Source organism: Carcharodon carcharias, chromosome 30, assembly GCF_017639515.1.
Source record: "Carcharodon carcharias isolate sCarCar2 chromosome 30, sCarCar2.pri, whole genome shotgun sequence".
In the NCBI taxonomy this organism is placed as follows: domain Eukaryota; kingdom Metazoa; phylum Chordata; class Chondrichthyes; order Lamniformes; family Lamnidae; genus Carcharodon; species Carcharodon carcharias.
This window is the reverse complement of record NC_054496.1, coordinates 15,018,627-15,044,645: the sequence shown is the minus strand read 5'-3', so window position 1 is coordinate 15,044,645 and position 26,019 is coordinate 15,018,627. Positions and strand designations below refer to the sequence as shown.

The window sequence follows — 26,019 nt, the reverse complement described above, 5'->3', positions numbered from 1 at the left end:
AGGACAGAAAACCCCAGGATTGTTTCTGTGACATTTCAATACATTGTCGCTGCTGGAGGGAAGTGGTTGCTTGTAGACTCATAGATGCTTACAGCGCAGAAGGAGGCCATTCGCCCCATCGTGTCTGTGCTGGTCAGGTGAGGAAGGTTTTGCTGGACTAAAGAAACCTGCCTATTGTAGGTCGTTCTATATTTTGTGGTTTTGGCAACATTCCTTTGAAAGGAAATAAGTATTTTGGTTTGGGAGGGTTGTGTCTGAGTGAGATTGGCAAGTAGATTAGTGGAAGAGTGGGTGCAGCATGTAAATCATTACATGCTGCGGAACCTGTCATAGTCCTGTGCTGGCAACATTTAGAGATAGTCACCTGTGATGACATGTCACCATGCTGGCCTAGAATTGTACATTATTTCTCCGTGAACCCAGACCCATGTATAATGAACCTTTTATCAAGTTTTCTTTTATAAGGTACTAGGGACCAGGTGTGTTTTAAAAAAAAAAAGTCAGATCAATGTCCAGATCCATTGTTTTTCTTCACGTGTTTTGCGTACAGAGTTCTGTGTGCAAGCAAACATAAGAGAATCGCCACTCAAAGTAACTTGCAGTGCGGGACTGACTATTGCATTATAGCCAAGAAGGTGTTCATTGACGTCCTGGTGAATCTCAGCGGCCCACAGATTTTCCAAATAAAGATACTCGATCTCTATGTCTTGCATCCATCAAATTATTGTGGGTGCTGTTAGTCTCAATTCCAGATTTCACATGCAAGACTTCAGATAGAAACGAGCAACCTCGAAACTTAATAATATTGAATGAGGAAAATCCAGTGGTAGGGAAGTGGATGTCTAGATAAAGGTATAACACTTCAAGAACAACAACAGTGCTTATATTTATATTGTACAAAAATATAATGAAATGCCCCAAGGGGCTTTGCAAAAAGTATGACACTGAGTCTCATTAGGAGATACTGGGTCAGACGACCAAAATCTTGGTCAAAGAAATAGATTTTAAGGAGTGTCTTAAAGGAGAAAAGCAAGGTGGAGAGGTTTAGAGAGGGAATTCAGAAACTTGGGGCCTAAGCAGCTGAAGGAATGACCACCAATAGTGGAGGGATTAAAATTGGGAATGCTCAAGAGGCCAATAGATGAATGCAGATATTCCTGAGAGTTGTGGGGGCTAAAGGAGATTATAGAGATAGGGAGGGGCGAGGTCATGGAAGGATCTGAAAACAAAGATGAGAATTTTAAAATGAAGACATTGCTTGACTGGGAGCATGAGGCTGATAGGTGATCAGGATTTGGCGTGAGCTCAGACACAGCAGAGTTTTGAATGACCTGAAGTTTATGGAGGTTAAAATGTGAGAGACCAGCCAGGATTGCAGTGGAATACTAGAGAGCTGATGAAAGCAGGAATGAAGGTTTCAGCAGCTGATGAGCTGAGGCAGGCAAAGTTGGGCGATATTACGGAGGTACAAATAGGCTGTCTCAGTAAAGGCGCGAATGTGTGTTCGGAAGCTCATCTCGGGTCAAATATGACACCAAGTTTGTGAACAGACTGCTTTAGTCTCACACTGTTGCCATGGTGAGGATGGAGTCAGTGGCTAGGGTTTGGAGGGGAGAATTAAAAACAATAGTTTTAATCTTCGTAATATTTATTTGGAGGGAATTTCTGCTCATCCAATGCTGGATGTCAGATAAGCAGCCTGATATTTGGGCAACAGTGGAGGAGTCAAGAAAGGTGGCAGTGCGGTAGAGCTGGGTGTCATCAACGTACATGTGAAAACTAACACTGTGCTTTCAGATGTTGTCATCAAGGAGCAGCATGTAGATGAGAAATACGAGAAGGCCTTAGAGGGATCCTTAGGGGGCGCCAGAGGTAGTGATGCAGGAGTGGGAAGAGAAGCCATTACAAATTAAACTCTGGCCATACGAACATACAGACGTACAAATTAGGAGTAGGCCACTTGCCCCCCTCGAGCCTGCTCCGCCATTCAATAAGATCATGGCTGATCTGACTGTAACCTCAGCACCACATTCCTGCCTACCCCTGATAACCTTTCACCCCCTTGTTAATCAAGAATCTCTCTAGCTCTGCCGTAAAAATATTCAAAGATCCTGCTTCCACTGCCTTTTGAGGAAGAGATTTAAAGACTCAAGACCCTCTAAGAGAAAAAAATTGCCCTTATTGCTCACTTAAGTAAGTGACTCCTTATTTTTAAACAGTGACCCCCTAGATCTAGGTTTTCCCACAAGAGGAAACATCCTCTCCACATCCACCCTGTCAAGACCCCTCAGGATCTTAAAGGTTTCGACCAAGTCACATCTTACTCTTCTATACTCCAGCGGATAGAAGCCTAACCTGTCCAACCTTTCCTCATAAGACAACCCATCCATTCCTGGTATTAGCCTAGTAAACCTTCTCTGAACTTTTAATGCATTTACATCTTTCCTTAAATAAGGAGACGAGTACTGTACACAGTACTCTAGATGTGGTCTCATCAATGTCCTGTATAATTGAAGCATAACCTCCCTTCCTTTGTAATCAATTCCCCTCAATAAACAATAACACTCTATTAGTTTTCCTCATTACTTGCTGTCCCTGCGTACTAGCCTTTTCATGCGCCAGAGCACCCAGATCTCTCTGCATCTCAGAGTTCTGCAGCCTCTCACCATTTAGATAATATGTTGTTTTGGTGTTCTTGCCAAAATGGACAACTTCACATTTGCCCACGTTATACTCCATTTGCCAGATCTTTGCCCATTTAACCCATCTATGCCCCTTTTGTAGACTCTGTATGTCTTTTTTTTATTGTTCATTCACGGGATGTGGTCTTTGGTGGCTGGGCCAGCATTTATCGTCCATCCCTAATTGCCCTAGAGAATGTGGTGGTGAGCTGCCTTCTTGAACCGCTGCAGTCCATGTGGTGTTAAGAAGGGAGTTCCAGGGTTTTGACCCAGTGACAGTGAAGGAACTGCAAAATATTTCCAAGTCAGGATGGTGAGTGACTTGGAGGGGAACCTCCAGGTGGTGGTGTTCCCATGTGCCTGCTGCTCTTGTGGTTCTAGATGGCAGTGGTCATGGGTTTGGAAGATGCTGCCGAATGAGCCTTGGTGAATTCCTACCTATCTTGAGGACCCAGCACTGATCCCTGTGGCACACCACAGCCAATCAGAAAAAGACCCATTTATGCCTACTCTCTACTTCTGTTAGACTGCCAATCTCCTCTCCATGCCAATATGTTGCCCCCTACACCATGAGCTTTTGCTTTTTGCGATAACCCTTTATGTGGCACCTTGTCAAATGTTTCTGGAAACCACTTTGCTCTGCCTGATTGCCTTGAATTTTTCTAAGTGCCCTACCGTAACATTTTTTTTCATAGCTTCTAACATTTAGATATATAAGAATGGACCAGATAAGAGCATATGGGTAATTCATCTGTTTCTTTTTTACATAAATTCTTTATTTTTTAAAGTCCATTTTTTAAATTCCTCCTTTGCATGTCAAACTTTAAAATAAAGCAGTAGATTTCTCCTTTTCACTCCTGAAGGTAGTGACTGTGTCCTGGGCCCAGCTCCGAGAGTGCCTTCAGGTCCTCGGTTCCTTGGTCATGCTATAGGCCACTCTGCTGTTATCATCGCATGAGGCATCACAGCTAGGAATGATCTTGTCCCCATCTTGACATTCGCATGTATACTCCCAGCAGGAGTTGTTGCATAGTCACCGGAACTCCATTCCACTTTACTTTGATGTTCTTCCTTGCACCCACCAGCTGAGGCCAATTGTAGTGCTCTGACTGTTGGCCCAACTGGACCAGTAGCACAACACAGGTTGAAAAATTGAAATTGTAACGTACTTGGATTACTGAAAATGGCGACATCTTGCTCTGAAATATATTTATAGAATGGGTGAGGTATGGCATTATGTGCTAATAAATGCGCAGTATAGAATGTCCTGTGTTGTACCTAAATGGAGCTTTTCCCCCAAACACTTAAAGAGGTAAGAAATTGGCCATAGCAGATTGTCCTGCTCCAGATGAGGCTTAGATTTTATATTTTATTCTTTCATAGGATGTGGGTGTCACTGGCAAGTCCACCATTTGTTGCCCATCCATTACCTTTGAACTGAGTAGCTTACTAGGCTCTTTCAGAGGGCAGTTAAGAGTCAACCGCCTTGGTCTGGGTCTGCCCATATCTGTACAGACCAGGAAGCAAGGATCATAGTCTGAATAGTTTCATGATTGCCCAGACACTGAAACTAAACACATTTTTAAGGGGGCGTTGGCTAAGGAGCAGAAGTCACCTCTGTTAGCTGCTGTTTTATCCAGTAATGATAACAGCATTGAGTGACGGGATCAGTTACGTTTTACAGCATTATGCTGAGGCTGTCATTTTTATGTGAAAGTTCGACTTTGTTTAACCAGATGCCTACATTTTATTTTTATATTCTTGACCTTTTTTGATTGACTGGTTGCCGTTACGACAGTGAGATAAGGAATTTGGATCCAATGATTCTGATTATTTTAGCATACTGTGATCATTCCTGTGGTGAGTGATCAATTAAAAAAAAACCCCCAGAAAATAGCACCACCTGATTTACAGTTTCACTGCTGATGTTTTACAGGAGTCTTGAGAAGGAGCTTACGATTGACTTTGGAGCCGATGGAGAATTTGCGTACATGTTCAACCAGTGCTATGAAATGACAACAAATGAGTGAGTGGTATCTTTTGTTCCCCATACCTTTTTTTGCTATTTTGCTTGTGTTCGCAGTAAAAGGTTCTGAGGTGAACAGATCATTATCCTGAGGACCTAACTTTGTCAAGGTGGGAAAAATATATCATTATGCTGTCCTGGCAAATGGAAAGAGCTGCTTACGGAGTATATGGGAGCTAGGGTTTTTTCTTTGTCATTAAGCAATCATCACCAGCAGCATCAACTTGGATTTAAATAGCAACTTTAACGTGCTAAATGGTCCCAACGTATCAACGATCTTTAGAACGTAAGGACATTAAAAAAAATAGGAGCAAGGAGTGGGCTGTTCGGTCCCTTGGACCTGCTCCATCATTCAGTTAGATTGTGGCTGATCTGATACGGCCTTCTCCCCACTTTACTGCCTGCACACCCTCACCTTGACTCCCTAATCAATTGAAAACCTGTCTAACTCAGCCTTGAATACATTCAATGGCCCAGCCTCCACTGCTCTCTGAGGGAGAGTTACAAACACCAGCGACCCTCCTGAGAGAGGAAATTCCTCCTCATCTCCATCTTAAATGGTAGACCCCTTATTTTGAAACTGTGGCCCCTTGTTCTAGATTCCCTCATGCTTTGTGGCGGGGGAGGGGGAGGGGAGGGGAGGGGGGTTGTGGGGGGGGAGAGATACATCCTCTCAGCATCTACGCTGTCAAAACCCCCTCAAGATCTTGTGTATTTCAGTGAGATCACCTGTTTCGTGCGTTTTGACTGCAGCATTTCTATCACTAGTGCTGGATTGTTTTATAAGTTTGATTTGTTAAGTTTCTAAAGTCCCTCATATTGATGATGGATGCTAAGCTTCTGCAGCTGCCTCAGTCCACAGGTGATTTAACATAGTAGGTGAGTCGCTGATGGCAGATGTGTGGTTCTCCATCAGTTGGCTGCACTCCATGGTGTGATAAACACCCTGATGTTCAGGGAACTGCGACCCTGCAAAACAAAACAAAAAAAAAAAATCTTTCTCGGTTAAGGCTGCTGTCTTCAATAAAGCAAACACAAGCAGCGGATCCTGCAGATTTTATTTTTCCCCCACTCCGGATCTCTGTATTGTGCAGCGTTCGCAGTGTATAAGGAATGGGGAGCTCTGAAGCAGGATCGAGCAAACTCTAAAAGCGACCAGTTATGTTCGGACACACACATTAACACCAAGCCGGGTTAAGGAATAACAGTCTCATTTTGGGAGGTTATTTTTAAAAATATGCTTGCTGAATTTACATCCTCACTGCTTTCGAAGCAGGTGTTTGGGAATAGATATTTGTGTGTTGTCTGTGCAGCTGAATCTATTTAAATGATGTTTCTTCCACAGTGCTCATTTAGATCAGCACGACCCAACCAAAGCTTCGGGCAGCGAATTCTTAAGGGCAACAGCAGATAATTACTGTCAAACCCCCTCTTTCCCCTCTTCTCCCCCTCACCCCCCCGCGCCCCCCCCCAATCACATTTGCCCCCCCCGCCGCCCCTATCTAATAGGAGAGTTCACTTGTGGCTATTGCATGATTTATGAAAAGCACAAGATGAAACTCTTGTATTTAGATCTACAGCAGCTGGTTGAAGATTGCTGTGTTTTTTTTTACAGGATTCTGCTGATGCCATCCTGTTACACCTCACCTGCCAACCTCTTTGTTATTTGTCAGCTTAGCTCCATTTGAATTGACCGTGCCGCTACGTAGATGGCCTTTTCTTTGGTCCTTTTTTAAAAAAGCATATTTCAGTATTACGCAGAAACAAGGCTCTGCCAAGGATGGCAGGAGTAGAAAGTGCTGCACTGTTTGTGATTCAGCCCCTGCCATTTGGATGGACTCAGAACTCTGGTGTGCACACCCTACGGTCCACAGCCGTCCCCAGCCCAGCCAAACCTGTCCCCTCCTAATAGGTAACAAAAACAGAATTACCTGGAAAAACTCAGCAGGTCTGGCGGCATCGGCGGAGAAGAAAAGAGTTGACGTTTCGAGTCCTCTTGACTGCCAGTTCTGTTGAAGGGTCATGAGGACTCGAAACGTCAACTCTTTTCTTCTCCGCCGATGCCACCAGACCTGCTGAGTTTTTCCAGGTAATTCTGTTTTTGTTTTGGATTTCCAGCATTCGCAGTTTTTTTTGTTTTTATCCCTCCTAATAGGTGTTAACACTGTGGAGCAACAGAAATCTCGGGCTCATAAGATTTTCATGTCCTCCACGATTTTTAAGCCATGAAAGAATCCTGTGATTTTAATTATTCTTGAAGCCAGTGTTATGACATTTCCTGATCTTGATCCTTATGCTGCTCACAATTAATCTGTGTATGTTTTTATATAATGTATATTCATTATGCAAGCTTCAGGGTTGAGTTTAAAAGTATTGAAATTTTTGTACAGTAATGTGAGACCTTCTCACCAGCACCTTGGGGTACGAGGGATGAGCATTAAATATGGCTTTGCTAGTTTCCCAAGTACAGATAAATTTAACCTCATAAAACTGGTCAGGCCACTTTTCACTGCATATTCTTTTCTTGATATTTGAGATAAGAGTAGTGTGCATACAGACATTTAAGAGAGGAGAAAATCTCACTTCAAAACTGGTCCAGGAGAATTGGAATTATTATTTTTATTTTCACTCAACTTCACAATTGATTTCTTCTCATCAGATAATCAGTGCCCTGATTAGAAGCTTGTTGCTTTATTTTCCGTTTAATCCTGTCTTGGCACTTGCAGCGTGGGTTCATTAACCCCCATGAACTGAAAGCTCCATACAACCACTCGCCCATCAGCTCATTATTGCAGTTCATTGCGCGGAAGTTTCTTTCAGAGGAGTATTTGCCATCATTTGAAAATCGTGTTTCCGTTAGCTTTTGCTTCAGCAGTTGGTGCTGATGGTATCATTAGAAGAATTGATTTGGAGGAGCTTTAGCATTTGATGGTGTGGGGGAAGCAGAATTGATCTGGAATCTCTCATGTCGAAATGTCATGATCAGTGATGCAGCGCTAGATAATGGCTCCAGAGCCATTATTCAGCTCTCTTGCACTATCTATCAGTAACACCACCATGGTGTTCCGGAGAAACAGTGACTTAAGCTCGGATTATTTTAAATCGATGAAATTTGGGCATGCTAAAATAAAGAGCAGACACAAATCTCCTTAATGTTAGTTTACCACAGTGCTCTGGACCAAGTGTACTGTTGTTTTGAAATATGTTTCTTGAATATTCAAAACATTTGTATTTGTAATCTTAAATCTCATCTTTTAGGTTAGTGTTTTATGATTTGTTAGGGTTTATGGGGTCAGTTTTTGCTTTGGGCGCAATTGAGGATCTGGGCACAAATTTTGTCCGTTTTGAAACTTGTTTCTTTCCCTTCCCCCACTCCCAGGTTCTGCTCAAACTCACTTACAAATCACCTAATGCATAATCTGCTATGAAAACATTGCAATCAGGCAGTGTTTGTAAATGTAATTCTCCTTCTCAGCAAAGTTGCTTTAAAAAAAATGTGCCTTGATATGTTTAGGAGCGGTAACTTGGCACCGTTCAATGAATACAGCTGAAAATGGGTTTATGACACAAAGATGAGCATTTTTAATCGTCGTGTTAATCCAGCACCTGCGAATAAACTGATTTTAAAATGACTGAACGTGACTTTTTATAAAAGAAAGTGCACAGGTATTCTCCAGTTGGGCCAATTTCTTAGTAAATTTTGGAAAGAAACTGCAGTCAAAAACCTTGCAAAACATTCTTGTTTCTGTCCTTGCAGCTAAAAGATCCAGCTTAATTTTTTAAGCTATCTTGATGGCTTGTGACAATTGGCGAAAACTCCCATTGGCAAATGTTTCCTCCGGGGGGGGGGTGGTGTGTGCGTGTGTGTAGGGTATGGCTGGTTTTATGGGCAAGGCTGGATTCTAGTGCATTCGTTTTAAAACTAGCGCAAATGGTCAAAGAAACTTGACTTGCACTGAATGCAATTTGCGTTGAACGTTTTGTGAACGTTTTGAACTGTTAAGCTGATTTTGGGTGAATTTCACTGTGGGGGAGAAAAGCAATTGAACGGCGCTTCCAGGTCTATATATTCACGTTAGCATAATCCATGTAACAAAAACCAAAATCCCCTTACAGGACTCCTGCCATTGCAGTACTTTATAAAACAGAACAAAATCACCAAGTTACAATGTTTGTGGTAACTCATTGAGCGCTCTGTTTTTGAGAGCACTGCTGCGTTCGTGATTTTCTCCTGCCAGGAAATACCTTATAATGCGCCACAGACAGTGAAGGTGGAAATTGTTGAACTTTTTTTTGATAGCTGCAAGTGGTCCATGTTTCACAGTCATACAGTGAAGTGCGGGGGTACACAGGCCTTATGAACCATCAGCTCGGCCCTAAGGGTCAGCTTGATGCTATTTCTTGCGCGTTCCGTGAGTTGTCCCGAGCTGCTTTCCCTGTGCATCTCAAAGGCAGAGCTCCCAAGCTTGTTGGCACTCGTTAACGCACAGAGGCGGCTTCACTGGCTCAGGCACTCCTGCAGGATGGAAGACGGTCACACACCCAAGGACTTGGTGTATGGTGAGGTAGCTGGAGCCTCACAACCAGTAGGTGCTCAAAGCGCCACTTCAGGGACACGTGCAGGCGTGCCCATCACGGCCCCAGACATCGATTATCGCACCTGGGAGTCAACCAGCTGACGACAGAGGGAAATGGAGACATCACCGCGATGACCACTGGCTACAGCAGTTTGGCGACAGACACCCAGGCCAAAAAAAACCCAGTAACCCACAATGACACCTAGTAGCTCAATGTGCAGCACTTGTGGCAGATCCTGCCTCTCAAGAATCAGCCTCTGCAGCCTTCAGCACCATCCCACCTGAAACAGATTTGTTAACTGCATGTCCCTCTTCTCTCATAGCTGGAAGGATGCTGTAACTGGTAACTCATTAATTCCAATGTTCACTCTTACTTCTCCTTGCATTCGTTTGTACTTAGGCAGGGAGACTTGTTAGCTGCCTGAACACTTTTTAAAACAAAAAAAAAAATCTTCTCTGCTTTCAAAATAAGCTGTCTTTATGAATCTGTTTCTGATAAATATCCCTAGTCAGCACGGTGGCACAGCTTGTTAGTGGGAGGAGAGGTGTCGCGACTGGCAAGTCATTTCTTCAATTTCACCATTACAAATGGAGAAAATTAAAATTTAAGCTGGATCTTTTGGGTGAAAGGACATGAATATGAACACTTTTTTAAAAAAAAAAGGTTTTGAAAGCTGTTTCTTTTTAAGGTTTACATTACTTGAAAAATGTGGAGCTATTTTCTCGTTATTTTCAGTCATTTAAAAATGGTGTTTTTTTTAAAAAAAAAATCATTCATGGGATGTGAGCATCGCTGGCTAGCCCAGCATTTGTTACGCATCCCTAATTGCCCTTGAGAAGGTGGTGGGTGAGCTGCCTTCTTGAACCGCTGCAGTCCACAGTGCTGCTAGGGAGGGAGCTCCAGCATTTTGACCCAGCGACAGTGAAGGAACGGCCGATATATTTCTAAGTCAGGATGGCGAATGGCAACCTAGCAAGTGTTACTTGCCACTTGTCAGCACAAACCTGGATATTGTCCAGGTCTTGCTGCATTTGGACATGGGCAGCTTCAGTATCTGAGGAGTTGCGAATGGTGCTGATCATTGTGCAATCATCAGCGAACATTCCCAGTTCTGACCTCATGATGGAAAGGAGGCCATTGAGGAAGCAGCTGAAGACAGCTGGGCCTAGGACACTACCCTGAGGAATCCCTGCAGTGATGTCCTGGAGCTGGTATGACTGACCTCCAACCATCTCCCTTTGTGCTAGGTATGGCTCCAACCAGCGGAGAGTTTTCCCCTTGATTCCCATTGACTCCAGTTTTGCTAGGGCTCTTTGATGCCACACTCGATCAAATGTGATTACAAATGGAGGTGAGGTGCTTATGTATAAGTGCTGAGAGGGACTGTGCAAATACTTCCAATTCTTGGCACCATAAATAAAATTCTATGGCTGAAGTGCATTACATTTGCGTCATTGTTGAAGGCTGTTCGTTCATCTTGCAGAGACGATAATGCACATACGTAAGTGTGTGCGCGCTCTGACACCGTCTTTTAAATGAGGCATTAAGTCCATCTTCCCCTGTGCCAGATAGATGTACGAGATTCATGGCATTATTCAAAAGAGGCCAGGGGGAGCTTTTCATGGTTCTCCTTGCCAACACTTATCCCTCAAATCAATTCCAATTTAAAAAAAAATTAGCTGGGCATTGTCACACTGCCGTTTGTGGGAGCTTGCTGTGTGCAAATTGGTTGTTGTGTTTCCTGAATTGCAACGGTGACCGTGCTTCAAAAGTACCTCCTTGGTTGTAAAGCGCTTTGGGACATCCTGAGGACCTGGGGGATGCTATGTAAATGTAAGTTTATCCTTTTTATGGTGAGCAGGAAACATTCTTCCCAGCCTATGTTCTGTGAAGTGCTCCTGGGATGTTCTGTTGGAGCATTGATCAGGTTGTGTCTCTGTTGTGTTGCCTTGTTAATGTACTGCTGGCGAAGCGACTGTGGTCATCACCGAGGTAGCCCATGGGTCGCTGGCAGGATAGAACTTAGGGCAAGACCAACTGCAAATGATCTATTTTACAGAGAACTGTGTCCAACAGTCTATTTACTCTAAAAAGAGCCTGTACAAACTACTGTGCAGCAAGCACAACTTGTGACGAAAACTACAGCAGAGTCTTCCGACATAGGCAGGGTTATTCTGCCAGCAAAGTGCAGTGAGTGGAGGAGAGTTACATAATACAATTTTTACGTACACAAAATTTAGTTGCTCCAGGTGTGATTGACAGGGGTAAATACCTAATCATCTCCATTCTGATCGGGAATAGGGGTGTCACTAAATGCTGCCTATTTTAAAGCATTCTCAAGTCCCCTGTAAAAGAAACTCCTGAATAGGTTAGAACTTGCATGTTCAGGCTTTAACGTTGGTGCGTTGCATGAGCGTGCAGTAGGGAACCTTGGAGCTTCTAGTTTTATGAAATTATTGGGAAACATGGACAGTATATCTTAATTTGCTAGTGTCTTCATTTAAAACTTATGCACTCAGCTTCAAAACAATCCTCCCCATACCTCGAGGCCGACAAAATTCAGACAGGACAAATAGACCAACAAGAAATAGAAGAGAAAGTAGGATCGAGTTACCTCGGCTTTAAGGGCAAGGGTGACGGTGTGGAGTGGGGAGGGGGTGGAGCCGTATGTGGACACCCCTAAGCTAGAAACTGTTCAGGAATTTAACGATGGTTTTCTGTTCCTTACAGGTACATCTACAAGCTCTGTCCGTTCAATAAAGTGGCACAGAAGCCAAAACATGGAGGCTCAGAAACAAGCCTTGGGTAAGATCATTGTCGATGCGCAGAGTGGATGTTCCTTAACATTTTTTTTTCTCAAATTACTTTCTTTTCTCATTTATTCTCCTCCTACCTCTTCACTTCTAAATGTAGGAAATAGCATGGGTTAACGTGAGTGGAAAATTTGAACATCAGTTTCTCTGAATTGCTCATGCTCAGGCTTTCCTGGTCCAGTGGTGAGGAAAGGCAGAGGCATTGCATGGTGTTGTGGCACTGGACATTGCAGTTTTTGGTATGTGAGCACATTGTGCCATCAGCACAATCGACCCTGTTGAAGCGAACCTGCCTGAGATTGGCTTGTTTATCTGAATGCCAGTAGAATCAGAGTGGTTCAAGCCAGACTGATCATCCATGCCATTCTCCAATCCAAGTCTGCTGTCCCAGTAGCCATGAGTACTGCACAAAAGTATCTCCATGATATGGAATAACTCAAAGTACTCTGCTTGGAACATTATGAACATATGAGTTAGGAGCAGGAGTAATAGGCCCCCGAGCCTGCTCTGCCACTCAATAAGATCATGGCTGATCTGAATTCTCCACATTCCTGTCTATCATCTATAACCTTTCACCTCCTTACTTATCAAGAATCTATCTACCTCTCCCTTGAAAATATTCAAAGACTGCTTCCACCGCCTTTTGGGGAAGAGAGCCCCAAAGACTCAGGACCCTCTGAGAAAAAAAAAATTCTCCTCATCCCTGTCTTAAATGGGCAACCCCTTATTTTTAAACAGTGACCCCTAGTCCTAGGTTTCCCCACAAGAGGAAACAACCTTTCCACGTCCACCTGGTCAAGACCCCTCACGATCTTATGTTTCGATCAAGCCACCTCTTACTGCTAAACCACAGCAGATACCAGCCTTGCCTGCCTTTCCTCATAAGACAACCCACCCATTCCAAGTATCCGTCTAGCAAACTTCTGAAATGCATTGAAGCAAAAATGAAAGCAAAGTACTGTGGATGTTGGGAATCTGATATAAAGCTCTTGAAACACTCAGCCGGTGGGGAGAGAAACAGAGCTAACGTTTCAGATCGGTGATCTGTCACCGGAACTGGAAGTGCTGTAGAGATGAACCGCTTTTAAGCGATTACAGATTGGAGGGTCAGGGAAACAGTATAAGGGAAAGGTCTGTGATCAGGTGGTAGGCAGGGCGGTTTGATGACAAAAGAGTTGCTACAGCTTTACAGGGTTTGGTGAGACCGCATCTGGAGCACTGTGTACAGTTTTAACCTCCACATTTAAGAAAGGATATACTTGCATTGGAGGGAGTACGTCGAGGATTCACTAGATTGGTCCTTGGGATGAGAGAGTTCCCTATGATGAGAGGCTGAGTAATTTGGGCCTATATTCTCCGGGGTTTAGAAGAATGAGAGGTGATCTCATTGAAACCCATAAAACTCTGAAGGGGTCTGACAGGGCGGACACTGAAAGATTATTCCTGCTGGCCGGGGAATCTAAAACACGGGGGCATCGTCTCAGGATAAGGGGCCGATCGTTTTGATCTGGGATGAGAAATTTCTTCGCTCGAAAGGTTGTGAACCTTTGGAATCCTCTACCCCAGAGGGTAGTGGATGCTCCATTGTTGAAATACATTGAAAGCTGGGGTAGATTTTTGGTGCCTCAGGGAATTGAGGAATGTGGGGCACGGGCAGGAAAATGGTGTTGAAGCCCTAAGACCAGCCACGATTGTATTGAATGGGCTGTGTGGTCTACTCCTTTTTTTTTGTTCTTGTGCCCTTATGATGAAAGGCCGAAGGGGTCAGGCTAAGAAGCAAAAGATGGGCCCAGAGGTGTAAATGGCCACAGCAAAAAGCAAGAGGGAGAGGGAGCCATGAAAAATCTGGCAACGCGGTGAAGGCTTCATAACCCGAGAGTGTGCCGAAAGACCCTGTGAATGTGGACCACTCTGCCGGCTGTACTGTGTAAGGCAGTCCCCGGGTGAGCTCCTGTGTAAGTGATGAACTGTAGCCAGGCAGAGACTGAAAAATTAATTAATCCCACCTAACAGTGATCCAAATTTGCACTAGTTCTGTCTGCCATTTGGGCGATATGTAATGAATAACAAGTGCTAGTCAAGGCGCCTGAAAGGAAAAGGGCTGTTTTAAACCTTGAAAGCAGAGAGTATATATTTGGCAAAGTAGAGTGAAAGTCAATCCCCTATATTGTTGTAATAATAACCATTTTTCTTTCTGTCAACTACTGTTTTAGTCCTATTTTAAAGAAAAGTGCCCTGACATTTAAATGTCCAGGGTATCTCAAAATTGCTTTGAAAAAGGTGTTAAATATTTAATATCTTTCTTTCATAATCACTCCTTAGTTGAACAATCATTAAAGCTGAATGATTCCTTCCTGCTTCTGTTGACTTGTGTAGGATGATTTCCAAGATGCGTAATAGAATCCATTATCTCTTGAGCTGTTTACAAAGAGAATCCTTTAGGTATTTCGAGCACAGAGTCTTTACATGAAACACATTATGAAATGAATGCAGAATCTAAACCCTGAATGCTACAGGAGGGAATGCCTAGTTTTGATTCACTTTGCTCTTCCAGTGCTAACGTGCTAGTGATTGGTTGTCGTCTTAAATGTTATCTTTAAAATAAAAAGTGAAGCAGAAGCGCCAAAAATAGGCTGGAATCATCTCAAATTGCCGAAACGAGTGCAGAGCCAAAAGCATTGCCACCTATTATGACCTATGCCCTATAGTGGAACTAAAGAACAGCTGCTGAAATCTATAATTATGAAAATTAATGATAACTTATAGCATCTGGTTAACTGTGGAGGTTTACATTACAGGAGGAGGCTATTCAACCCATTATGTCTGTGCCGGCTCTTTGCGAAAGAAATCCAAAGCTAATCCTTGTGCCCCTTCCCCTGACCCCTCTCTACTGGCAGCCCTAACCTGGACTCTGCTGCATTACTTAATGGCTCGCATTGAGAACCTTCACCAGAACTGAGAAGTGTCCGCACCCAAGATGTTCACCTATCCCCCTATCAGCTGATGGTGCACCTGCTGTATCTTTGCAATATTTTCTGTTGTTTTATTTCTCCAGTGGGCCTAGGGCGGTTTAGGTTGAGAGTCACATTTCCAGTCCTTCCGTCGTAAAACCGAAATGTTCATACAGACGCACAGTGTGATTTTGGACGCCCAAGGGAAGGAACTGCTTCAGCTGCAGTAGTTAGGAACAGTACCTCCCAAACTTATTTCCCCCCCCCGCTGATGTGACCCCAGTTTGAATGCTTCAGACTTTGTTTGAATCCAGAGTGGAAATTTGGGGAGGTGGGGGTGTTGGGGGGCCGGGGGAGGGGGGGCGGGGAGATGGTGGGGAGTGGTTGTACGAGATTTGCTGAAAGGGGAAAGCTGGAGGGGAGGGAGGCAGAAAGGGAGTTGGCGGGGCTTCGGCCGTTGGGCGGGGCTTCGGCCGTTGGGCGGGGCTTCGGCCCTTGGGCGGGGCTTCGGCCCTTGGGCGGGGCTTCGGCCCTTGGGCGGGGCTTCGGCCCTTGGGCGGGGAGGGCGGGGCTTCAGCTGTTGAGTGGCAGGAAGGATTTTATCTCTTGACTGGGGGGTGCTGGCAGAGAACTGGAGTTAAATGTTGGGGGAGATGATGAAAAAGCAGGATTTCTACAAAAAAAAGTACCATTTTGCAGGCTTTTTTTTTTTGAAGCCTTAGAAAGAAGCCCATTTGACCATGCCCGTCACCAAAAAAAAAAAATCATCAGGATTTAAAGAGGCCTTGCAACTGCCAACTCAGTCTGAGCTCCACAACAGCCATTGCTGCCTCTGAGCTCACAATCCCAAGATCTTGGTCGAGATCCGTAGTTTGGGGAAAGCCCTGGCCTAGGAAGCACGTTCAGTGAACATTTATTCTGGTTGGTAGTTGTAAACGGGGAGGACATGGTGGCGACTCTTAGTGAATTAGGAGCACTTCCCTGCTGCAGATCTTGAACACCAGATGAGATGGGTTTTGTCTGCTCATTTTATTTTTCCCACCCCCCCCCCCGACATGTTATCTCCACCCGCCCCCGCCCCCCCCCCCTCCTTTGATTGCAATGACTTGTGCTGGAAAATGCTGGCAGTGCTTGGGCATCACTATCCAAGCGGTCATTCTCCGTGTGTGTGAGAAACATCCAGTGTCAGCATTCCAGCTGACAATGGAATGCATTCTGGGTGCAAGCTGTGCTTGGCCATTGCCCAACACCTACATGAACACTTCCCAGCAGCCATAACCAGTGCTGGTTTATTTAAACCACCTCCACTGAACCCCAGTTCAGCACAGATCAGGTGCTACACACCTGCTGACATCAGCTAACTGAGCGCAGACCATGCGCTGCCAGTGTCTGGTGGCAGCAGTGTGTACCACCTGTGAGATCCACTGCAGGAGCTTGCCAAAGCTCCTTCGAGAGCACCTTCTTAAACCCGCAACCTCTCCAACCTAAAAGATCCAGGGCAACAGGTGAATGGGAAAACCTCCACCTGCAAGTTCCCCTCCAAGTTATACATCACTCTGACTTGGAACTGCATCGCTGTTCCTTTGTCATCAGTGGGTCAAAACCCTGGAACCCCATTCCTCACAGCACCGTGGGTGTATCTACGCCAGATGCACTGCTGCAGTTCAAGAAGACAGCCCACCACCCCCTTCTCGAGGGTAACTAGGGGTGGGCAACATATGCTGACCTCGCCATCAATACCCATATCCCATGGGTGGGGGTGTGTTGGTGTTCCAGTACTATATGTGTGGTGCATTTACCCACTGAACCTTTGGGGAAAGCTCCCTCCTTGACATGTTTGCATTGCCTTGAGTATAGAAGGTTAAGAGGTGATCTAATTGAGATGTTTAACATCATAGGATTTGACAGGATAGATGGAAATGATTTCCTATGGGGTGGAAACCAGAACGAGAGAGCAAAACCTTAAAATCAGAGCTAGGTTGTTTAGGGATACTCGCTGACCTACATTGGTTCCTGGCCTGGTTGTTAACCACCTCCGTTTTAAAATTCTCATCATTGTTTTCAAATTCCTATTCAGTCTCATCCCGCCTGATCTCTCTAACCTCTTCTAGTCCATCAATGCTTTGCGATCTCTGCGCTCCTCCATGTGGCCTCTTGTGTACTTAGTTTCATCACTGTGCCATTGGCGACCATAGCTTCAGCTCCTCAAGCCCTGGGTTCTGCTGCCCCCCCCCAACCTTGCAGCCCTCTTAATCCCCGTCTCCTTTAATGTGCTGCATGAAACCTAGCTTTCCTGTCCCATTATCATCATAAGTTGACGGGTGTTAAATTTTCTTAATGTGAAGTACCTAGGAGTACTATACGACATTAAGGTTACTATATAAATGCAAATTGTTGTTGTCAGGCAGCACTTCACACAAAGGGAGGTGAGAATCTGGAACTCTCCTCCAAAAAGGCTGCTGAGGCTTTCCTGTCCCATTATCATCATAAGTTGACGGGTGTTAAATTTTCTTAATGTGAAGTACCTAGGAGTACTATACGACATTAAGGTTACTATATAAATGCAAATTGTTGTTGTCAGGCAGCACTTCACACAAAGGGAGGTGAGAATCTGGAACTCTCCTCCAAAAAGGCTGCTGAGGCTTGATCAATTGAAAGTTTCAAAACTAAGATGGATAGATTTTTGTTGGGTGAGGGTATGAAGAGTTACGGAACCAAGGCAGGTAAGTGGAGTTGAGGTGCCGTCATCTTCTCCTCTTGAGTTCTCTGCCCGAAGGCAGGTCCTGGGTGATTATTCGCTGAACCATGGCAGACTGCTGCGATTCCCCTGCGGCAGGTCAGGGTAAGGAGGTGGCCCCGAATCTTCCTCAGCAGGAACAGGGATCGAACCCCCTTTGCTGTTGGTGTTAACCTGATTCACGTGGCAGCTGGCCAACTGGCCGGCCGACCGAGCTAGTTCAGGGATCCATTATAGCCTTTCTTTCTTTTTGTTTGCATGCAGTTTATGGGGCTCGTGGGCTGGACCGGAAAGCAACAGGTTTAGTGCAATGAAGTACGAACATGGTACAGGCTGCTGGCAGGGGCCAAGCAGGTCCACTTTGGTAAGTGCGTCTAGACCTGTATCTGTGCGATGTGTGTGGATAGTTTGTCATGTGCACGAGAAACAATACATCATGATTTTGTTGCTAGTCAGTTTGGTGTCACTACGGCTCTTTGGTAGAACTTGTCTCTGGGCTGGAAGGTTTTGAGTACAAGACCTTGGCACATAATGCAGGTCATTGCCTCAGTGTAGTACTGAAGCATATCTCCACTGATTAAGGTGCTGCCTTGTACAATAAGGCATTGAACCAAAATCCTGGCTGCCGGTTTAGGTGGGCATAAAGGATTTCGTAGCACAAGGATGTCTGTGTGTGTGTGTGTGTGTGTCTGTGTGTGTGTGTCTGTGTGTGTGTGTCTGTGTGTGTGTGTCTGTGTGTGTGTGTCTGTGTGTGTGTGTCTGTGTGTGTGTGTCTGTGTGTGTGTGTCTGTGTGTGTGTGTCTGTGTGTGTGTGTGTGTGTGTGTGTGTGTCTGTGTGTGTGTGTCTGTGTGTGTCTGTGTGTGTGGTCTGAATTGTTGTGCACTTTTTACATGCATGTTGTAGTCTGCAGCTATGGATAGTGATGGTAGAAGCTCCGACTTTCTTTTCTTCACACGGCTGAGCAGGAATCTCTCCGCTCTTCCTGCCTGCCATTGGCATGTGTTGGAAGGATTTGCAGGTTGATACTCAACCTGTTTGGTCCCTTTATGAACACACCTTCCTTGGCCATCAAATCCTGGGATGGGACTTGAACCCGGAGCTTCTGGCTCAGAGGTGCTACTGACCGTGCCACAAGACCGCCACAAGACCTCCACAAGGGTTAGTTAAAACAAATAGAGATGCATTTGGGAAAAATTAGATAAGCCTGTGAGGAAGAAAGGGCGTATTGATGGGGTTAGATGAAGAAAGTTGGAAGGAGGCTGATGTGGAGCACAGACACTGACATGGACCTGTTGGGCCAAATGGCCTGTTTATGTTCTATATGTTTGATGTAATTCGATGAAGAGCAGAGAAGTCCAAGGCCAATATTCACTTAATCCCTAAGTCACATACTGCTGTTTGCGCAAATTAGCTCTGACAGTGCATAACTTGTTCAGTAATTAACTGAAGTGTCAACCTCAATTATGTGCTTAAGTCCTGATTAAGGGCATGAACCCATGTATGGACCTTCTGACCCAGAGGTGGAATGCTGACACTGCACCTAACTGACTCCAACAGGGAGTGAACAGGCACATAAAAAGTGATGCACGGTAGTGTGTAACCTTTAACCTGGCTGCAGGAGCCTGGCTTTAATATTGTTTTAATTGTTAACAGGTTAAGCTGTCCTGTGGCAAAGAGACTGCTGTGCTGTCCACCTCGGAGCCCAGCCGCTGTGAATACCTGATGGAGTTCTCGACACCTGCTTTTTGCCAGGAGGAAAGAGATGGGGAAGGCACAGACCACGATGAACTGTGAGAATCGGGCAAGTGGACTTAACAGGTGAACCAAGTTGCCCTAGCGCTGCAGAATTCAGTTTGTGCTCTTGCTTAACCCATTTCCCTTCCGAGGGCCTTTTTCTTCTCGTACTTAATCCTCCTGTTGTTAAGCGGGTCTTTGAGAGCAGTTCTGTAACGTGGCTTTCTTGCGGATGGAAGCAGGTGGCCAGAAGCAGCACAAATGGCCTGTTTCTGTGCAATATGTTTGATGTAATTCACTGAAGAGCAGAGAAGTCCAATGGCCAATATTTCTCCCTAAGTCACTTACTGCTATTTGTGCAAATTAGCTCAGACAGTGCATAACTTGTTCAGTAATTAACTGAAGTGTCAACCTCAACTGTGTGCTTAAGTCCTGATTTTAAGGGCTTGAACCCACGTATGGACCTTCCGACCCGACAGGGGTCGGTCGGCTAGGGAAACAGCGGCGAGGAAGGAAAGAGTGCCTCGTTGCTGTTATTTCCAAAAAAAAATTGTACTGATTGCATTCTGTTTAAAAGCCATTAGGCACACTGCAAGTTTCACCCATGTTTGTAGTGGGGAAGCAAAGCCCAAGTTCTTTCAGACCGCGAGCAATGGGGAAACCCAAGTGTCGGTATTTCTAACATAAAAGCAAAATACTGCGGAAGCTGTAAACCTGAAATAAAAACAGAAAATACTCAGCAGGCCAGGCAGCACCTGTGGAGAGAGAACCCTTTCGCCAGAACTGGACTTGCAGTTGGACGAATCGGAGACTTTTCTCTGAAATGTGTTGCAAAATGTCGGGTGTACGCAGTTTCCCAGTATCCCCAATCCTGACTAACCCATTTAGGGGATGCACTGTGGATAGCCCCAAAGTGAGGGAGCAGGAATTGGTATCTGTGACAGCCACTGTTGGTCATGCTTCTACCTGACTGTCCAGACCAGCATTCAGCAGATTCCCATCTGACCCTGACAACTGAGGGACAAAGGTGCCCTGGATGGTGGAACAAATTAATTTACATAGCTTATTTCAAAAAAAAACTTTGTTAATATTTTCTTTGCTCTGTCATGCATTGATTTCTGAATGATATTTTTTTCTTTCTCGAATAGGTTGTTGGAACCTCTTGGTGAAGAAGCGAAGGCAATGAGTTTTTTTGGGGCCTGCAGCACTGTTAACCCAGCAGGCACCTTTTTCCCTCACGGACCAGTTTTCTGATGTTTTTTTTAATTGAAGCCCTCCCCTATAGGCAGTTTTCCAAAACGATGCCTTTTTCCTACCCCCACCCCGAGAATCTCTGGTGTGACCTCCCATCGTTGGCCACTTGGTTACTAAATCGCCACCCTACAAATTTTTTTTTCTTAACGATGCAGTCTTCCCCCACCACCCCCCCCCCACAAAATCTGTAAGACACAGCGACTCAGCTCAGTATCCAACCTCAACCAATACTCTGCAAGATTCGGTGAAATAAATTTTTTAATGCTTGTAAAATTTATGTGAGGAAACCAATGAGGCTGATAGAGCTGCTGTGTGTACAGTTGGCTATTGGTCTTCCTCTACGAGAGCAGCAAGTCACATTTTTTTTAAAAATGTGGTTCAGGTCTGGGCTCAAGATTCTGTGCATACTGCTTCTGTGACATGTAGGTTGAAGAATTTCCTTCTCTTCCCCCAAAGAAGCCAGGTCCCACAATCTGTTAATGTTACACAAATCCGAAATATGAAAGTCTGAAAATGAAATAATAACCAACTGATGTCTTTGCCAAAGTGGTTTAATTTTGTTTTGAAAGTGGTTTTCTCTTACCCACCCCCATCACCACTCCATCCCCAAAATGTTTTGACCCTTCCCCAAATCTCTGTCCTATTACAAGTGCTCAGAACCTCGCAGTCCTCCCTCGATGGGGAACAGATGTTACTGTTGCTCAGTACTCAGCTGGCTGGATTCAGGCAGAGTGAAACAGGTTTCCAGGCACAAGTTTTTTTCCTCCTCCTCCAGGGACAATTGTTTCTTCTTTTTGCCTCTTTGCTGTTGTGTAATGATAGGCAGGAACCGGAAGGCATACGACACTTGCGGATCTGTAATAGTAAATGGCTAGTTCTGTTGACTCTGATTTTGCAGCCTAATGGGTTTTGGTCTTGGGGATTTATTGCTGAAATCTGCTTCCCTCCCAACCAGGCTATCAAGGTGAATCTGATTCAAGCACCCGCCCGGGAGCCTTGTGGCGCCTTTAACTGCACCTCAGCCGTTGTATTCCACCCCTCTCGTCTACGACCAAACAATTGTGTCTTAAATTTTTTTGAATAGGATCATTGTATTTTTTTTTAAATCAGATACAAGCTGTCTTTCCAGAGGTAATCGAGCACTTGCCAGTTGTTCAGCGCCTGTCTATCCTATCAGCTGTTTACAGTCACACGCTGCCACAATCTAGTAGAATTGCTGAGTGTTAAATGAGTACCTTATGGTGACAAATGAAAATAAACTGGTGGATGAAGCTGGAAAGAATAATGTGTGTTTGGCTTTTGTTTTTCCACTGCAGCCCCATCTCACTCCTCCCTCCCTCCTCCCTCCCCCGGCATCTGTCCGCCATTGGCTTGATAGAATATCTTCATCAGTGGAATCGGTGAAGCCTCGTTTGCAAGTCGAGCCAGCCAGTGCTTCCAACTGGAATGATTAAACGGATCGTCGTTTATTAGACTGGAGATGCACCAGGCCATGCTGGAATTGAAAGAAATTTCATTACCGGTTTTGCGTTCAGGGCCTAGATGCAAATCAAATCTTGCTGAGACTGCTTCTCTTCTGAGCCACTTATTACCCTGTTCACATAACCGCAAAGTCACTGACAGCAACTGCAGGTTGGTGTCAGCTTAGTGAAGTACAGGAGGCAGCATTGCTGTGTTTGGAGAGTCTGGGACTGCAGCGGCTCGAGAAGGCAGCTCGCCAACACCTTCTCGAGGACAATTGGGGATGGGCAACAAATGCTTGCTTAGCCAGCGATGCCCAAATCCCGTGAAAGAAAACTTCCTTAAAAAAAGCTAATGAGAAGGGATGATTACCATGGGTGCCTCGAGAATCAACGTAAGAGCGCACTGCACCCCACAGCCACCACTCCAGACTTTGCAAAACAGCTTGCCTGCACAGGCCAATGGAAGTTTCCCATTAGCTGACCTTATCCTGGCGCTTTTCGATGGAACATTCCCTAGAGATCTGAAGAATGAGAGGTGATCTCATCGAAACGTGACATTCTTAAGCGGATCAGTAGAGTAGGTGCCACTAGGATGTTTTGCCCAGCTGGATTCTCAATCGAAGTGTCAAGAGTTTTAGAATAAGGGGCCAGTTATTTAAGACTGGGAGGAGAAATCTAACTCAAAAGGTTGTGGTTTGGAATTCCCTACCCCAGAGAGGTGTGGTTGCTCAATCGTTGAGTGTATTCATGACAGAAATAGATAGATTTTTGGACTCTCCAATGAATTAAGGAATATGAGGATAGTGTGGGCAGGTGAAGCTGAGCTGGAATATCGGTCATTATCCTATTGAATGATGGAGTAGGCTTGAAGGGCCAAATGGCCTCATTCTGTTTCTTATTTAGAAATTACAGTCTAGCCACAGGTGTGGCTGCCATGAGGCTGTTTGAACCATGTACACTTATTTCAGTGGAAAACCCCTTACCCACATAAAATATAGTTACTCTGTGACATGTATCTTTATTTAACCAACATATATCTCCATTTAGTAATCAAGGGAATAAAGAAACTCAGCTATGAGAAATCACTCTCATGCTCGACTTTAGGTCTTAGCCGTTTTACCAACAAATGCACATAAATATTAAAATGCTTTCGAGCTACTATTGAAGTGATAGGATCACTTGTTTTCAAATCAGAAATGTACTTAGCACCATCTGGCCAGTGACTAACATCTTGGACCATCCTGCTCTTTAAGTAATCTGCCATTTGGAATGTTAGGAACAGCTAGCAACAAAATCACAAATCACAGCTTCAGAACTGAGGGTGGAAGCCTATTTATGTACAGCGTCCATGTTCTACCACCCAATGTAAATGGGCAGTTTCTGTTGCTGATGACCTCTGGGGTGCTACTGATCCACCTCATCCAGTGGTTATGCATGGCTGGGGTCAGGGGAATAAATTGCTTGTAGTTTTGTTTAAAAACAAAACAAATACTGTGCATATTCAGCTTTAGTGGGTAGTTGGAATATAGGAATAAAAAGAGGCCATTCAGCCCCTTGAACCTATCGCACAACTTGGTTGAATTATGGTTGATCTGTATCTTCACTCCAATTCCCTGCTTTGGTTTCATAAGCCTTAATAACCTTGCCTAACAAAAAGCCAGCACTCAATTTTGAATTTTCCAAATGACCAACCTCCAATAGTCTTTTTTTAAGGGAGAGAATTCCAATTTTCCCACTACCTTTCATGATGAAATACTTTCTGATATCACTCCAGCAGGTCTTGCTCTAATTTTAAAGTTATGCCCCCTTGTTCTGGACTCCTCTGACCTGACAAAATAATTCCTCTCTCTCTATCCTGTTGCACCCTTTAATTGTAAACACTTCAAGCAGATAGCCCCTTAATTTTCAAGCCAAATACCCTTTGATGGTCTGCACCACATATCTGTAAGCCTTTCTCAACTGCTAAGGGGAGGTGGTGGTCCCATGGTGATGTAATGGTAAAGACTAGTAATCTAGAGGCCAAGAATAATGCTGGAGACACAGGTTCAAGTCCCTTTAATTATTGAAATCTGGAATTGAAAGCTAGTCTCAGTAATGGTGACCATGAACTATTATTGATTGTCGTAAAAACACATCTAGTTCCTTAATATCCTTCAAGGAAGGAAATTGGTAATCCTTACCTGGATCTGGCCTGCCTGTGACTCCAGAACCACAGGAATGTTTTTTTTTATTCATTCATGGGATGTGGGCTTCGCTGGCTGGGCCAGCATTTATTGCCCATCCCTAATTGCCCTTGAGAAGGTGGTGGTGAGCTGCCTTCTTGAACCACTACAGTCCATGTAGTAGGTACCCCCACAGTGCTGTTAGGGAGTTCCAGGATTTTGACCCAGCGACAGTGAAGGAACGGCGATATATTTCCAAGTCAGGATGGTGAGTGACTTGGGAGGGGAACTTCCACGTGGTGGTGTTCCCATCTATCTTGCTGCCTTTGTCCTTCTAGATGGTCGTGGTCATGGGTTTGGAAGATGCTGTAGAAGGAGCTTTGGTGAATTCCTAGGTTGTGGTTGAATGTGATTGACTCTTAACTGCCCTCTAAAGTGGCCTAGCAAGCCACTGAGTTCAATGAGCAATTAGGGATGGGCAACAAATGCTGGCCTTGCCAACGACGGCAAAGTTACCCTGAAAACCAAGGAGTTGAGTTGGTTTTGACACTCTGATGGTGATTGGTACTTTAGTATCCCCATCTTTGCCCTGTGGAGATTTAACCCTCAGCTCCACTTTATCCTTAAATCATTTGCAAGGGTGTTAATAAACAGGTTTTTGCGAGCTTGAAAGTACAATTTTCTCTACTGAGCTTTCTCAAGTGGAGAGTTGCAAATTAGCAACTGTTGCTAAGGGGATTTTAACACCACCATCTCGCTCTCCGGAAAACTACTGATTATTGTCACTGCATCAATGATAGTCATCCCATGGGATCGACCGTAGTAAAGACAAAATAATTGAGTTACCATGGGTACATGATGTTCTACAAATACAGGAGGTGCCATTTGCAGAGTATTTGTAAGGGATCCAAAGTTAGCGTATTAGAGGCTTATGGCAATAAGTTTGCACATTTTACAATAAACTGCCAAAAAAAATGTCAATTGTGTGCAGTGAAGTAAATTAACTTTTTTTTCTCTCCCCATCCTGAAAGTGCTGAGGTGCTGGCACTTTTTCCACTCTGATACTTCAGCCAAGAGGCCATTCTGTGTTACTGTCAACAAATGATTCCCCTCTGCCCTAGAAGACATTGCACTTGTGGCTAATCCTTTCCTCATTTGACATGCACCTAGCACTGTTGATGTACATGCACTATATGGACTGCAGCAGTTTGAAGTGGCGGCTCACCAAAATGTTTCAAAGGCGGTTTGGGATGGACAGCAAATGACACCCACATCCAATGAAGGAATTAAAATAAATAACACTTGCATTATCCAGCAGGGGGTTCATGAGACAGCGATCTAGATGAGTGACCTAGGATCTGTTCCCCTTCTCCAACCTCTCCCTCATCACCACTCCATCAATTTTCAGGTGCACTGCCTCAACAGATCCATTACTGTAACTCAGTGTAGACAGGGCTGGGGGATTCAAACCTGGGACCTTCCGGTCTTTTCTGTTTGTTCATGGGATGTGAGCATTGCTGGCAAGAGCAACATTTGTTACCCATCCTTAGTTTGCCTTGAGAAGGTGATGATGAGCTGTCTTGAACCGCTGCAGTCCATGTGGTGTAGGTACAACCACA

General features: G+C 44.6%; 1 protein-coding gene across 1 annotated transcript in view; it reads left to right on the top strand.

Moving 5' to 3' along the window:
• Positions 1–22,057, top strand: part of prkcsh (protein kinase C substrate 80K-H) — a 73,073-nt gene extending 51,016 nt beyond the window's left edge. Inside the window, exons 13-17 of the mRNA XM_041176942.1 lie at positions 4,618–4,707; positions 12,016–12,090; positions 18,051–18,150; positions 19,441–19,605; positions 20,670–22,057. Coding sequence (XP_041032876.1) covers positions 4,618–4,707; positions 12,016–12,090; positions 18,051–18,150; positions 19,441–19,581 — 406 coding nt within the window. The 3' untranslated portion in view covers positions 19,582–19,605; positions 20,670–22,057. The remainder of the gene's footprint in view (positions 1–4,617; positions 4,708–12,015; positions 12,091–18,050; positions 18,151–19,440; positions 19,606–20,669) is intronic.
• The last annotated feature ends 3,962 nt before the right edge of the window (positions 22,058–26,019 follow it).